Source organism: Melospiza melodia, chromosome 21 (genome assembly GCF_035770615.1).
Source record: "Melospiza melodia melodia isolate bMelMel2 chromosome 21, bMelMel2.pri, whole genome shotgun sequence".
Taxonomy (NCBI): domain Eukaryota; kingdom Metazoa; phylum Chordata; class Aves; order Passeriformes; family Passerellidae; genus Melospiza; species Melospiza melodia.
In genome coordinates this window covers 1,160,295-1,171,822 of record NC_086214.1, presented here as the reverse complement: position 1 = coordinate 1,171,822, position 11,528 = coordinate 1,160,295, and the positions used below count along the sequence as shown (strand labels likewise).

The 11,528-nt window shown below is 50.1% G+C and overlaps 1 protein-coding gene across 1 annotated transcript; it reads right to left on the bottom strand.

Annotated features, from left to right (window-relative positions):
* Window positions 1–699: 699 nt before the first annotated feature.
* On the bottom strand, window positions 700–6,050 carry LOC134427916 (serine/threonine-protein kinase PAK 3-like). Its single transcript, XM_063174096.1, has 3 exons — window positions 5,934–6,050; window positions 2,733–2,870; window positions 700–1,392 (listed from the first exon to the last, which is right to left on the bottom strand). Exons 1-3 carry the CDS (start codon window positions 5,976–5,978, stop codon window positions 1,306–1,308), a joined length of 270 nt encoding a protein of 89 aa, XP_063030166.1. The 5' UTR covers window positions 5,979–6,050; the 3' UTR covers window positions 700–1,305.
* Window positions 6,051–11,528: the final 5,478 nt, after the last annotated feature.

The window sequence follows — 11,528 nt, the reverse complement described above, 5'->3', positions numbered from 1 at the left end:
CAAAGCAGGCTGGCCTGGTGGGCCTGAATATTTCTGCCAAACACTCTGCATCTCACACCTTTGCTCTGGCTCAGTGCAGAACTGCAGGGTTGCAGGCGCTTCCTCCCAGAGCTGCGTGAGGCACTGGCTCCTGCAGATGGGCCCTGCCAAGCTGTCCCTGCCTCATGCTGGCCTCATTTCCCCTGGCACAAGTGCCGGGCCGGAAGGAGCTGCCCTGTGCTCCAGCCTGCCGAGCAGCCCGGCTCCCTGCCCCGGTGCCGAGAGTGCTGCACACACTGCTGGCCTTTGCCAGGAGTTGCAGGGCAGCTGGCAGAAGAGGAGGAATCCTCAGCCAGCCCAGCGGCCCGCGGCTGCCCTTGGCCTTTCTCTGCTCCTGGGCACACTCCAGACGGCCATGGCCTCCAGGCTGGGCTGTGCCCAGCACGGCTGCGCTTCCCCTCGGCAGCAGCCAGCTGCCACCTGGGCTCTGAGGGCGGAGGATTCGCCCGCTCCCAGCAAGAGGCACCCAGGGCCCGGCTGCTGCCTCTTGCAGCTCCAAGGGCCTCCTTCCAGCCTGCCTCTGCCGGGGCTCAGGCTGCTCCAGCCTCTGCCGGGGCTCTGCTGGGGCTCCAGCCCGGGCAAGGCCGGGCCCGCTCTCACCTCACAGGCGCTGACAGCTCTGCACCACAGGAGACCTTCCCGAGCACCCTCTCTGATCTTTCTGCTTTCTCACTTGAGCAAGGCTTTCCTCCAGCCAAAGAGATTATTGCATTTAGGGATCCAAATCCAATTGGCAGGAGCCCCAATGCTCTCCAGTCACAGCTGAAGGCCTGCATCTGCACAGGGTGTTTGGGCTGCCTCATTCTTCTTTTGGTTTTGCTTTCAAATGCCATTGCCCTTTCTGCCTCAACTATAAGTACCAAAGCTGGCCAAAAACAGACCAGTGGGCCATATTCCAAAGGCAGTGTGGTCTGGAGAGGATGAATGAAGAACATCCTTCCCCACTTTCACACCATGCCAAAGACACTGTGTCACTTTCCACCTTTAAGAAACAACAGACAATTCAGAAGGAATTTTTGAGCTTATTTGCAGAGTGAGAAGGAAGGTAATCTTCAAGGTGAGGTGTGGTTTCAGAAACTTTATTCATTTCCAATCCTACTCTGCAGTCCTATTAGACAATCCTACTCTAACCCTAACCCTAATCCTATCCCGAATCCTAATCCTAATCCTAATCCTAAATCTAATCCTAATTCTAATCCTAATCCTAGTCCTAACCTACAATCCTACTCTAAACTGGTTGAGGAATAAATGGTCCTGATGTGATTGTCACGTTCTTGTCTCCCTCCTCTTCTTCACTGAAACAATCAGCGGCACCAGGCTGGACGCAGGCTCAGCAAATGTTACAAATGGATGCTGCCCAAAGGGAAAAAAAACAAATCAACAAAAAACAATGGACCATGACTTTCCAAGCTCAGTGCTTCACAGGATTCCTCTGGCTCCTAGAAGGATACAGGAAGAGGAACAATGGGACCATCTACACCTCAAACTTTATGTGCAGGACTTTGCCATCACAGGCAAACCTGACCCAGAATCCCACTCATCCATTTATCCAGGTGTCTTCATCTTGCTGAGATTTTTGCCCTGCCAGTACTCTAGAAATGGTGCTTTCTTTGTCCTTGGAGTTTCTACTTTTCAGGAAACTCCAAAGCCTCAGACTGGTTCCTCTCTTTGAAAGACAGGCACTGTGCTGATTTCCACAGGGAGACAGAGCGGTGTCTACCATTCCATGCCCTGCCCCTCGTGTGCTGGATGGCACCTTCCTTCCTAGCAGGGCCAGCCCAGTGGCACTGGGCCCTGCAGTTCCCTCTCTGCCACACAACCTGGCAGTAACCCTGGCACAGTTCCCGTCTGCTTGAGCGTGCCAGGCAGCAGATGGGGCTGGGACAAGTCCCTCCCAGCTGTCCCTGTTTGCATGGCAGAAACCTCTGAGGGTGGGCTGGGGGGCACCAACCAGGGCCCCTCAGAGGCTCACAGTGAGCCCCCCACAGCCCCTCCTGCCCACAGCCAAATCTCTGACCCCTAGGCTGGGACTGGCTTCCTTGGGTTCCTCCACCACCATTTCATGTCTCTGAACCCTGCATTGCTCTACTTCAATTCTTTTGCCATTAGATAAAACTGAACACCCCACCAAATTACAAAAGAGGGTGACAGAAACAGCTAGAGGACCTCTCTGACTCAGGAAATGCAGAGGGAGCTGGAGTTATTCAGTTTTGTCAAGAACAGGCCCCAGGGAGACTTTATTGCCACTTTCCAAGACTTCAGAGTGGCTTTGAAGAAAGTGGGCGACATCTTTTTTAACAGGGCCAGATACAATAGGATGGGGGTGAATATTTTTAAACACAAATAGGATCTAATCAGACCTTGTTTACTCCGAGCATGGTGTGACCCTGGCACAGCTTGCCCCAAGAGCTTGTAGGAGCCCCATCCCTGCAACCATTCCAGCTCCGGTGGCAAAGGGCTCTGAGCAACCTGATCTCTTTAAAGATGTCCTTGCTTATTGCAGGACACTTGCACCAGAGGACCTTTACAGGGCCCTGCCACCCAGCCCAGACTAGGATTCCTCACCATTTTCATTTGAAGAGCAGCAAGAATGGAGGTGAGGAGGAAGGGGGCTCATCTGATGCCTTGGGCTTGAGTGGAGGAGGAGCCCATCCCTCAGAACCTGTTTCACCTGCAGCCCCTTCACATTTTACCTGCAGGAGCTCCTTGGCAGACCAGCGCCGTGCCTCGTCTCTCTGCAGGCAGCAGCTCAGGAAGTCACGCAGGCAGGATGAAAATAGGTTGGGCTGCTTCAGCTTTTGTCTTCCTCCTGTGGCTATCAGGAGTTGGGGCTGGGGAAAAAGGAGACACCAGGCTCCACCTGCTTCTTTCCCATCTGTCACTGCTCTCCCAGATCCCATTGATTAAGCTCCACTCTGCAGTGGCAGTTTCTGCCCTGGCAGAGACCCAGAGATGACTTTTCTTTACCAACCAAAACCCCAAACCCCGATGCAGCCACAGCCTCTCCAACATCCCACAGATCTTGCCTTGGCAGCTGATTTCGTTGACTGACCTAGTTAGTGGGAACTACATCAGCACAATCACATTTCCTTCCCTGAGGATTCATACCAACTTGAGAGGCTTTTTGGAAGAAGGACTTTGCTATACTAACTCTACTCTATCCAAGGGTTAGTATATGAAAAGTATCTCTGCAGTGCTTCTTGGTCCCTTAAGCACAGCTGCCATAAAACAAAATGAATCAAGTTTTTTGCTTTGTTCTTGAAAACAATGGGAATTGGAAGGAAAGAAAGGAAATGCACCAGGTATTCCTCAGGTAAGGAAACAAACATTGGGAATCTCATCTTCAACACAGACACATTAAGATGCATGCACAAATGTACTGGCATGAAAACGCCTGCTTGGACATACAGGAGCCACCTGCAGCTCTGTCTCTCAGCAGTCTGAAAATTTCTGCTTTCCTTACATGGAAAAGAAAAACCTTTCATGGTCAAATCAGAAGGAGAGGTTCCATCCCTACGGTCACCCTCTGCTCAATTGGCTACTCAAGTCAATGCATGAATGCTAGGCCCATCCTAGAAAGTGCCAGGAAACAAATGGGAGGTTCTGGCAGGCTCTCCACATCACCAGGCTCTGGCTTGGTGACGGGCAGAATGTAGCTTGGGCTAGGAGAGAAACACGGTCACTGAGTGTTTCAGCAGCACTGCACAAGAAGCAGAAGAGACTCTGTGGCCTTTACACCCTCATGGCCAGGTTTCAGGCATGTTTCCCAGTGAGAAGAAACTGCACAGGGGGTTAAGTTCCTCTCTAAAAACCAGTGCCTTAGCAACTTTCTTGTGTTTGGGCTTCTTTTCTTAATTTCTGGAAATGTAACACCAGTTCTGAGAGGCTTGCCTTGTGGTTTGAGGGGCATCTTCGCAGCCAGATAAGTGGGAACAACTTGAAACCCAAAGCAAATGTTGCCTGAGAAGAGCTGGGGAGTGTTTGCCTGTGGTGAGGCTTGAGCTGTCTGGCAATCCCCTTCCATGATGTGCAGAAACATCCAGCTGCTCCCCAGAACTCAGTCCCTCTGGGCACGCAGGCCTCTGGAAACACCTGACGATTCCAGCCTTTCTCCTGCTCAAGAGCATCTAACCTAAGCTGTGGTAGATAGGGAAAGGCTCTGCGGAAGATCACGCGATGTCACGGAAAGCCAGGACCCTTTGTTCCTCTAAGATAAGAGATTACCCTAGGAATGTGGCTCCACTAACAGTAGGAATGTGGCTCCACTAACAGTAGTGCTAGTAACTTTCCATTCCTTACCCAGTACTTTTCCATTCCTTGCTAACCATAGATAAGAAAGACAAACCCCCTTTTAACGTAGAGACCCCTTAGACTATAAGACCCCACGAGAAGAAGTAATAAACGCCTTTTGACCGTCCATCATATTGATGTCTGCGTGTGTCATTGGCCCGAGCGGCCCTGGAGAGTGGGCTGCTGTGCTGATCCTCAGAACCAGGTCGCCTGCCTTGCTCCAGAAGGCAACACTAAGCTGAGCTCCAGTTTCTTCAGCAAGGCCAAGGATGCTCACTTCCATGCAGCTGACAGTGTCCATGGAGCTCAGCAGGTCTTTCTGATACTCCTCAGGCCAAGGAATTACAGTGTAGATTGGCAAGACATCGGCTGATCATATCCAGTGTGGTTCATGTGGAACCAAGCTCTAACACGCTGACAAGTCAGAGGGAGGGAGCTCATTCTGCTTTTGCAAGACGGTATTTAGAAACATAAGACACCGACTTGGAACTATTCAAACCTCAACTTGCAGAATCCATCTCAAATAGACAAAAAAAACAATGGCAAGAGGCCTTGGAGTCTCCATAAAAATGCCCACCACTGTCATGATAACTCTGTGCTCGTGGCGCTGAAATAGATGGTGACCAAAGAGACTTTGCTATTATCCTCTTTAACCCAAAGGAGAATTTCAAAGCCAGAAATGGCAATGCACTCCCCTTGTGTACAAATAATTGATGCGGCTTTCTGTCCTTTTCCCACATCACCAGAGGTGACAAAGAGGGTTTTATCCTGACTCTCAGCTGAGCTCAGCCACTGGCCATGGTGGGGAGCTGGAGCCCTCCCTGTCATTAGAACTGTGCAGGCCAGGGATGGCCCTGCTCCTGTGGTAAAGAAACACAGCACCGGTGTCAACTGCCCATGTTGGATCCCAGCCCAGGCACCTGCCTACAAGCTCATCAACTTGTTAAAGTACCCAGAAACAGCCAAGGGTTTGGCAACTGCAGTCGGAGAAAAAAACATCCTAAACTTATCGAGGCCACCCACACACATGACTGAACGATGTACACATGACTTGAAAGCCTGAAAGTTTTGAAGATCCACAGGATTTGGAAAAGATGCTACAGAATTGAAGAGAAGAGCTGTGTTTAAAAAATGAAAAAGCAAGCAGAACTGCTTGGGCATTGCTTTGGTAGTAGGTTTTTTTCTCTTTTTCTTTTTTGTTTACTTTTCTTTTTCCTTTTTTTCTTATGTTTTCTATAAAATTTAAACTGGAAAGGTCTAACCTCCATTGCTCAGGATGTTTATCACATGTCTACCCTCTCCACTGAAAAATTGTTGTCCTTCAGAAACAGAGTTCCAACATTGTTCGAAAAACAAGTGAGAAATGTCAGGCATGGCTGGAGGCCAAAATGGCAGGTTTCTGAACTGGTTAGGTTTCTGAACTGCCACTTCCCTTTCTGATACAACCAAAGCTACAGCAGATGCTGATGTGCTGCAGGGGCATCTTCAGAAGGAGACCTTGGTGGAAGTGGTGCCAGCAGATGGCAATGGGATTTTGTCCAATGGCACACAGAACACGGGACAGGTGAGAAAGACAGTGGGATCAGTGAGTATTTGCACCTTACCAAGACAGGAGTTGCATTCCAGGAAGGAACTTCTTGTTCCACCATTTCGATGCCCACGATTCCCAAAGACCATATGTCCACTTTGGGGCCACATGGTTGACCTGTCACCACTTCAGGCGCCAGCCAGCCAGCAGCGCTGGCCACGGAGCTCCGTCTGCCCTGCTCAGGGCTGAGCTGAGCAAAGAGGCCAAAGTCAGCTGTGGAGAAAACAACAAACCATGAAAGCCAGCTCCAATTAGGAAACCAAGCAACTGAATTCCCCACTCTCAGGCTAACAATGTGCTGTTGGATCTCCTGGAGAACTGTCCATGCTCGATTTCCTTGGGGCTTTCCAAAAAATCCCAGGTTTCTTAACGCTGCTCACAGAAGTGGACTTCATTCCCCTGAAGCTTTAGATTGTAGCTCCCTCTGTCTGGAAGGGACACACACAGAGCAAGGCCACTCTTGACTGCTTGTGGTTCCTTATACCTCTGTGCACATTCCAACTGTGCCCTCAGCTTGCAGCAGGGGTCCCTGCACTGCCACCAGCACCATTTCTGGGGAGCTGGCAGTCACTCCAAGCAGCCCCACACCCACATCCCTGGAACGCCTGCACCTGACCAAGAATATACTGACCCAGCTTGACAGAACCGTCAGTTCTGAGAAGGATGTTTCTGCTCTTCACATCTTGGTGGATGACGTGGTTTGAATGAAGAAATTGCAGTCCTTGCAGGCACTGAGAGAGAAAACAGAAAGAGGAGGTCAAAAATGAGTGATGTGATTTCATCCCACAAGAAAGGAAACAAAGAATCGAAAAAATTCCCTCTCCAGGGGAATGGGGAGTAAGGGCAGAACAGTAATGGCCACTGAGAGGAAGAGCTTGCTGCTCCAACACTTGCAGAGCAGGACCTTTCTGAGGAAAGGCACGTCAGCCTTTGAAAGAGCAGCAGCACCTGCTGTTGTAGGCTGTCCCCTGCCAACCAGCCAGGATGACTCCTTCTGCAGTAGACGTGCTTTTTCCTTGCAGAGGACAAAGGAGGGGTTTGGAAAGGAAAAGTCCCTCCCTTTGGTCTTTAGTGGATCACTTTTGGGTGGGAGGCTGCATGACAAAGATTTTCTTGCTGGCCTCAGCACAGGCTTGGATGTATCACACCAGTCACTTTGTGGAAGCAAAGAGCATTTTGGCTGCACTTCTATCCTTTTCAGCTGAGTACTGTGAGAAATGAGTCTTTTTTCTTTGCTGATCATTTCAAATCCTGCCACCAGCACCTTTGCTTTCACAGGCAAGGAATGCAGTGAAGACAGACTCCAGGCAAACATTTAGAGAGGCAAGGTGGAGAACAGCAAATACAAATACAAGAGACAGAGCGAGAATACAACAGCAGGAGATAAGAGTACTGGCACTGAGTACAGGGAGTGCAGGGGCACTGGCAGGCCTTTCACTTGAGATGCTTTTACTTGCCCATAGAATAGCAGCAACACAGAAACAAAGCTTGGCACAGGAAATCACTCCAGCTCTGAGGCCCTGTTTCCCAGACAATGCTGCCCAAGCCCTTGGAAACACAGATGGGATTGCTGACCTCCCTACTGATGGCTGCCATCTCATCTTCCGACAGGTAGGTCTGGCTGATGACATTGCTCAGAGTGCCTCCATCCATGTACTCCATAACCAGGGACAGTTCCTCACCCACAAGATAGCTGAAAGAAGGAAACAAGGGCGTGGAGATGAATATACATGGCTAGGTTGCTGTTTGGAAAAGACGGGTTGACTCTTCTTTTCAGATCCCTTTGAGACAAAGACAAAATAAAGGAAGAGACATCCACTCTTGGCTGTGCATTGTTTGCCATCTGTGCAGTCTCAAAGAGAAAGGCGCAGCTGCGAAAAAGGAGATGTCTTAGATGGGCAGCAAGCAAAATGTGCAGCTTAGAAACAGCCCAGATAAAAAGCCTGTCATGCATGGTGTTTCTGGAAAAAAGCACTTAGTCTTCCTGGCATGCATAGCAATGGAAAACAGTGGCAACAATCCAAGGGAAAACCTTGTTAGTTTACCTGGATGTAAGAAGACACTTGAAAAAAATCAAGCTCGAAACCAAAGTGGTGGCTGTGAATATAGAGATCATTGATTTAGTAAGACACAACTCATCCGGGTTTTTGAACAATTTTCAAATGCCATGTGCCAGCAAAGACTCATGCAAACAAAATGCAATCTCTTCCCATCCACTGGAGATGAAAAGAGCAATCATAATTAGCCAATAATTACAGCTCTATTTTCTGCCAGTGACCAAAGTGGGATTTTACCTTGCATGTTTGCAATATGTGAACAAATATTCATAGGACAAAAGCACAACACACCTGTCTAAACAGTTGACCAGGTTGGGATTCCTGTTCACCTTCATGACCAGGAGTTCATTGACTTTTAGTTCCTTCATCTTCAGTCCTTGAACATGTATTTTCTTGATGGCCACCTAAAATGACATTGATAATCAGTAACTTGAGAGGTTGGTGGCACGAGACAACAAGGCATGTGGAGCAAGTTATTTTGCAATGACACAGCTGAGCTGTGCCAAACTGCCTTGTGATTAGGCAGTGCTGTAATCAGGAACTGACATTCCAACAGCCCATTTCTCTGCTCCCTTGGGAGCCAGTTACAGGACACATGGGGCCACTGACATTTTGCCTTGACCACTTGGTAACAGCAGTGTCTCAGTTATCACCCACAAACCTCTGACCACACTCTCTGCTGTGTCATTTGGGATTCAGAAGAAGTAATCCTTGCCTTAATACTCTGTGGATACATCTTGTGATATCGGCAGGGCTTAGGGCTTTCAGGGACGCCTTGCTGATCTCTCCCTATGTGCAGTTCCCAAGTGCAGAACTGCAGGTGGCTAAGGATCTGCCAGTAACTTTGAGATGGATTTGCTGGCAGCCAGAAATGAGAATTCAGGACTCTGAAGCTGTAGCCCCAAAGAACAGTGAGGTGCTCGAAGGCACCACCTTTGTTTTAGCAATGGAGAGCGAGTGAGCGCGTCCTTCTCTGAAAGGAACCGCTGCCCTCCGTGCCTTCCTGCCGGCAGCTGAGGAGGACAAAGTCCCAAATGTGTTCTGTGGGCTGGCACCAGTCTGTGCTTCTTGTGCCTTTTCAGTACAGCTCTGCCCAAAGCTCCAGCCACAGCTCACACCAGAGGGGAAAGCCCTCGAGTGCAGCAGAGTCTGCAGGGGCTGTTGACATTTACCTCTCCTCCTGTGGCAGTGTCGAGTGCTTTACAAACATCTCCAAAAGTCCTAGAACCAAAACAGAAGCAGAGAAAGGAGAAGCCATTTAGATCTTGCAGTGAAAGCCAGCGCAAACAGGAGATCTGTGCTGGAAATGCCTAAGACCTGCAGGATACTGGAAGCATGGAGATGTCTCTGACAGTGCCTTCTGAGCACACTTAGAAATTCTGATCAGCACTGACAATCTAAGCCCAGTGCCTGAACACACTTGCAGCTTGTCTGACTTTATACTTGATACCTATTCCACACGCAAAACACCTCATGCATAGTTTTGTACAATTAACATTGCTTGGACTCACCCACTGCCAATATTTTCCAGTTCAATGTATTTTAGAATAGGATTTTCCATCTTCACTATTCTCCCTGAGGGAAACAAAATGCAAGATGTTCACTTCAAAGCAGAGATCCCACCTTCTAGGTATACAAAAGGCAGCCCCACTGTCTGGGGCTCTGAGCCTCCCTTAGTGGACAGCTGGCTAACAACAACAGGAACAGCAACTGGAACAACAAGAAAAGAACAGCAGGCCCACAGCACAAGTGGCTGTCACAGAGACTGATTTCCATCATCCTTTGAAGAGAGAGACCTCTTGACAGCAGGCACACAGGGAAGCACAGGGAGATATATTCAGAGGAGACTGAGATCAGAAGAGAATACCTACCTAGGCAAGTAAGTTTGCCATCTAGAAACATTAAGGAGAGCTGGAACTAACAGTGCCTTTGTTTTCTTGGGAATAAACACTGTGAGATTTAGAAAAGGTTTTCTACTTGCTAAGATTAAATGCACCTGGACATCTGGAATCAATTCCTCTGAACAGATGCCAAGTTCAGAATATTGCCAAGTGTTCCCATCTTTTCCACCTTGCAGCAGTTTGCCAGAAGAATGCCTCTGAGTTTGTAAACCAGAGCAGCTCATGCTAGAACCAATCCCCACGGGGCTTTCAGCATCAGGACCCTCACCCTTTATGAGCAGGCTGAGCCCAAAGACGCCCTTGCCCGTGCCCCGCGTGAAGAACCGTGCCGCTTCTCTTCACCCTGACAGCGCGGCTCAGTCGCTCCCATTGCACTCGCCCTCTCGGCACCGCACGCGTCCTCATCTTCCCAACTTGGCACGGCGGGCACGGGCACAGAGGACAGCAGAGCTCCTCAGGCGCCCCTGTGACACAGAGAACTGCCAAGAGGAGATGCTGACCCTCTTGTGAGTCCAGGCCGTGCGAGGCAGAAGCCGGCCCAGAGCAGGGGCTGCGGCCTCAGGCAGCTCCGCGCTGCAGCAGCCGGGCAGCAGCGGGACCCTCCCAGTAAGGAAGGCTCCAGCCTCTGCATTCCCACAGCCCTCAGGGGCAGGGCAGAGACCACAACAAGGCTGGCAAAGCCCAAGCATGAGCACTGACAGGCACTGATGGGAAGAAGCCAGAGTCAGCCTGAGCCCCGGACAAGCTGTTGCCCCCATTCAGGACACAACAGGATTGGCTTTGAGATCAGCCACACTGAGGCACAGATCAGTGCCCTTTTTGTCCCAACTGGTGATGGTATACACAGAATCCACTGGGCTCTCTTCTCAACCCTACCAGATCTTATCTGAGAGCACAGCACTGGCAGGGCAAGAAGCAGATTCATTGGGTTGTGCTGCAGAATCACAAAGGGCTTGATGTGTTCTCCTAGAGACTGATCTCAGCAGGGCTTCTGCCAGTGGCTGGGACTCAAGCAGTCACAGCCTTCTGCTGATCCAGGAACAATCCCTGCTTCTGCCTTCGGCAGAGAGGGAAGCCCAGGCAAACTCCAGCCAGTCTAAGCTGCCCTCAGAGGCAGCAGGAACACTCAGAGCTCTCTCTTGCTGCCTCGGAGCACTGCCAGCACTTCTGTGACACTAAACTGAGCAGAACCCTTTGGTACAGCTGTGCTGACACGTGCACACAACATACTGTCCCTCAGATGAGAAAGATACCAGACGTACTCTGCTGCTCCAGGGAGTCACCCGCCGTCTCCTGTTGCTGAGCAGCAGCTGGGTCAGCACGGGAGGTGAACCAAGGGCTCAGGCTCTATTTCTTCAGCTGGGGAGCAAAGGCTCCTTGGGACGGCACTGCTGCTTCTGCAGCAGCTTCAGTGTCAGTGTCGGTGTAGATCTGAGACAAGAAATGAATTGATGTCAGGAAGGTGTGGCAGAGATTGCCCTGAAATGCAAGAGAGATTGCCATTTGAAATGCAAGCCCTTAGGAAGCTGCTGTCAGCCACATGCAGAGCTCTTCAACTGGATTGCTTTGGATGTCCACTTGTGAAACCAAATGGTCAAAACAAAAGGCTGCTTTTACTCGAGTCCATAGCCAGTTTCTTGTTCTAAAGGATGA

Bases quoted from the DNA above. Each gene is read 5' to 3' on its own strand.
- LOC134427916 (XM_063174096.1), bottom strand. From the start codon at position 5,978: ATGGTGGAACAAGAAGTTCCTTCCTGGAATGCAACTCCTGTCTTG. The intron at 2,871-5,933 runs GTAAGGTGCAAA...CTTTTTCCCCAG, and splicing joins GGAATGCAACTCCTGTCTTG to CCCCAACTCCTGATAGCCAC. The intron at 1,393-2,732 runs GTAAAATGTGAA...CCCTTTGGGCAG, and splicing joins CTGCCAAGGAGCTCCTGCAG to CATCCATTTGTAACATTTGC.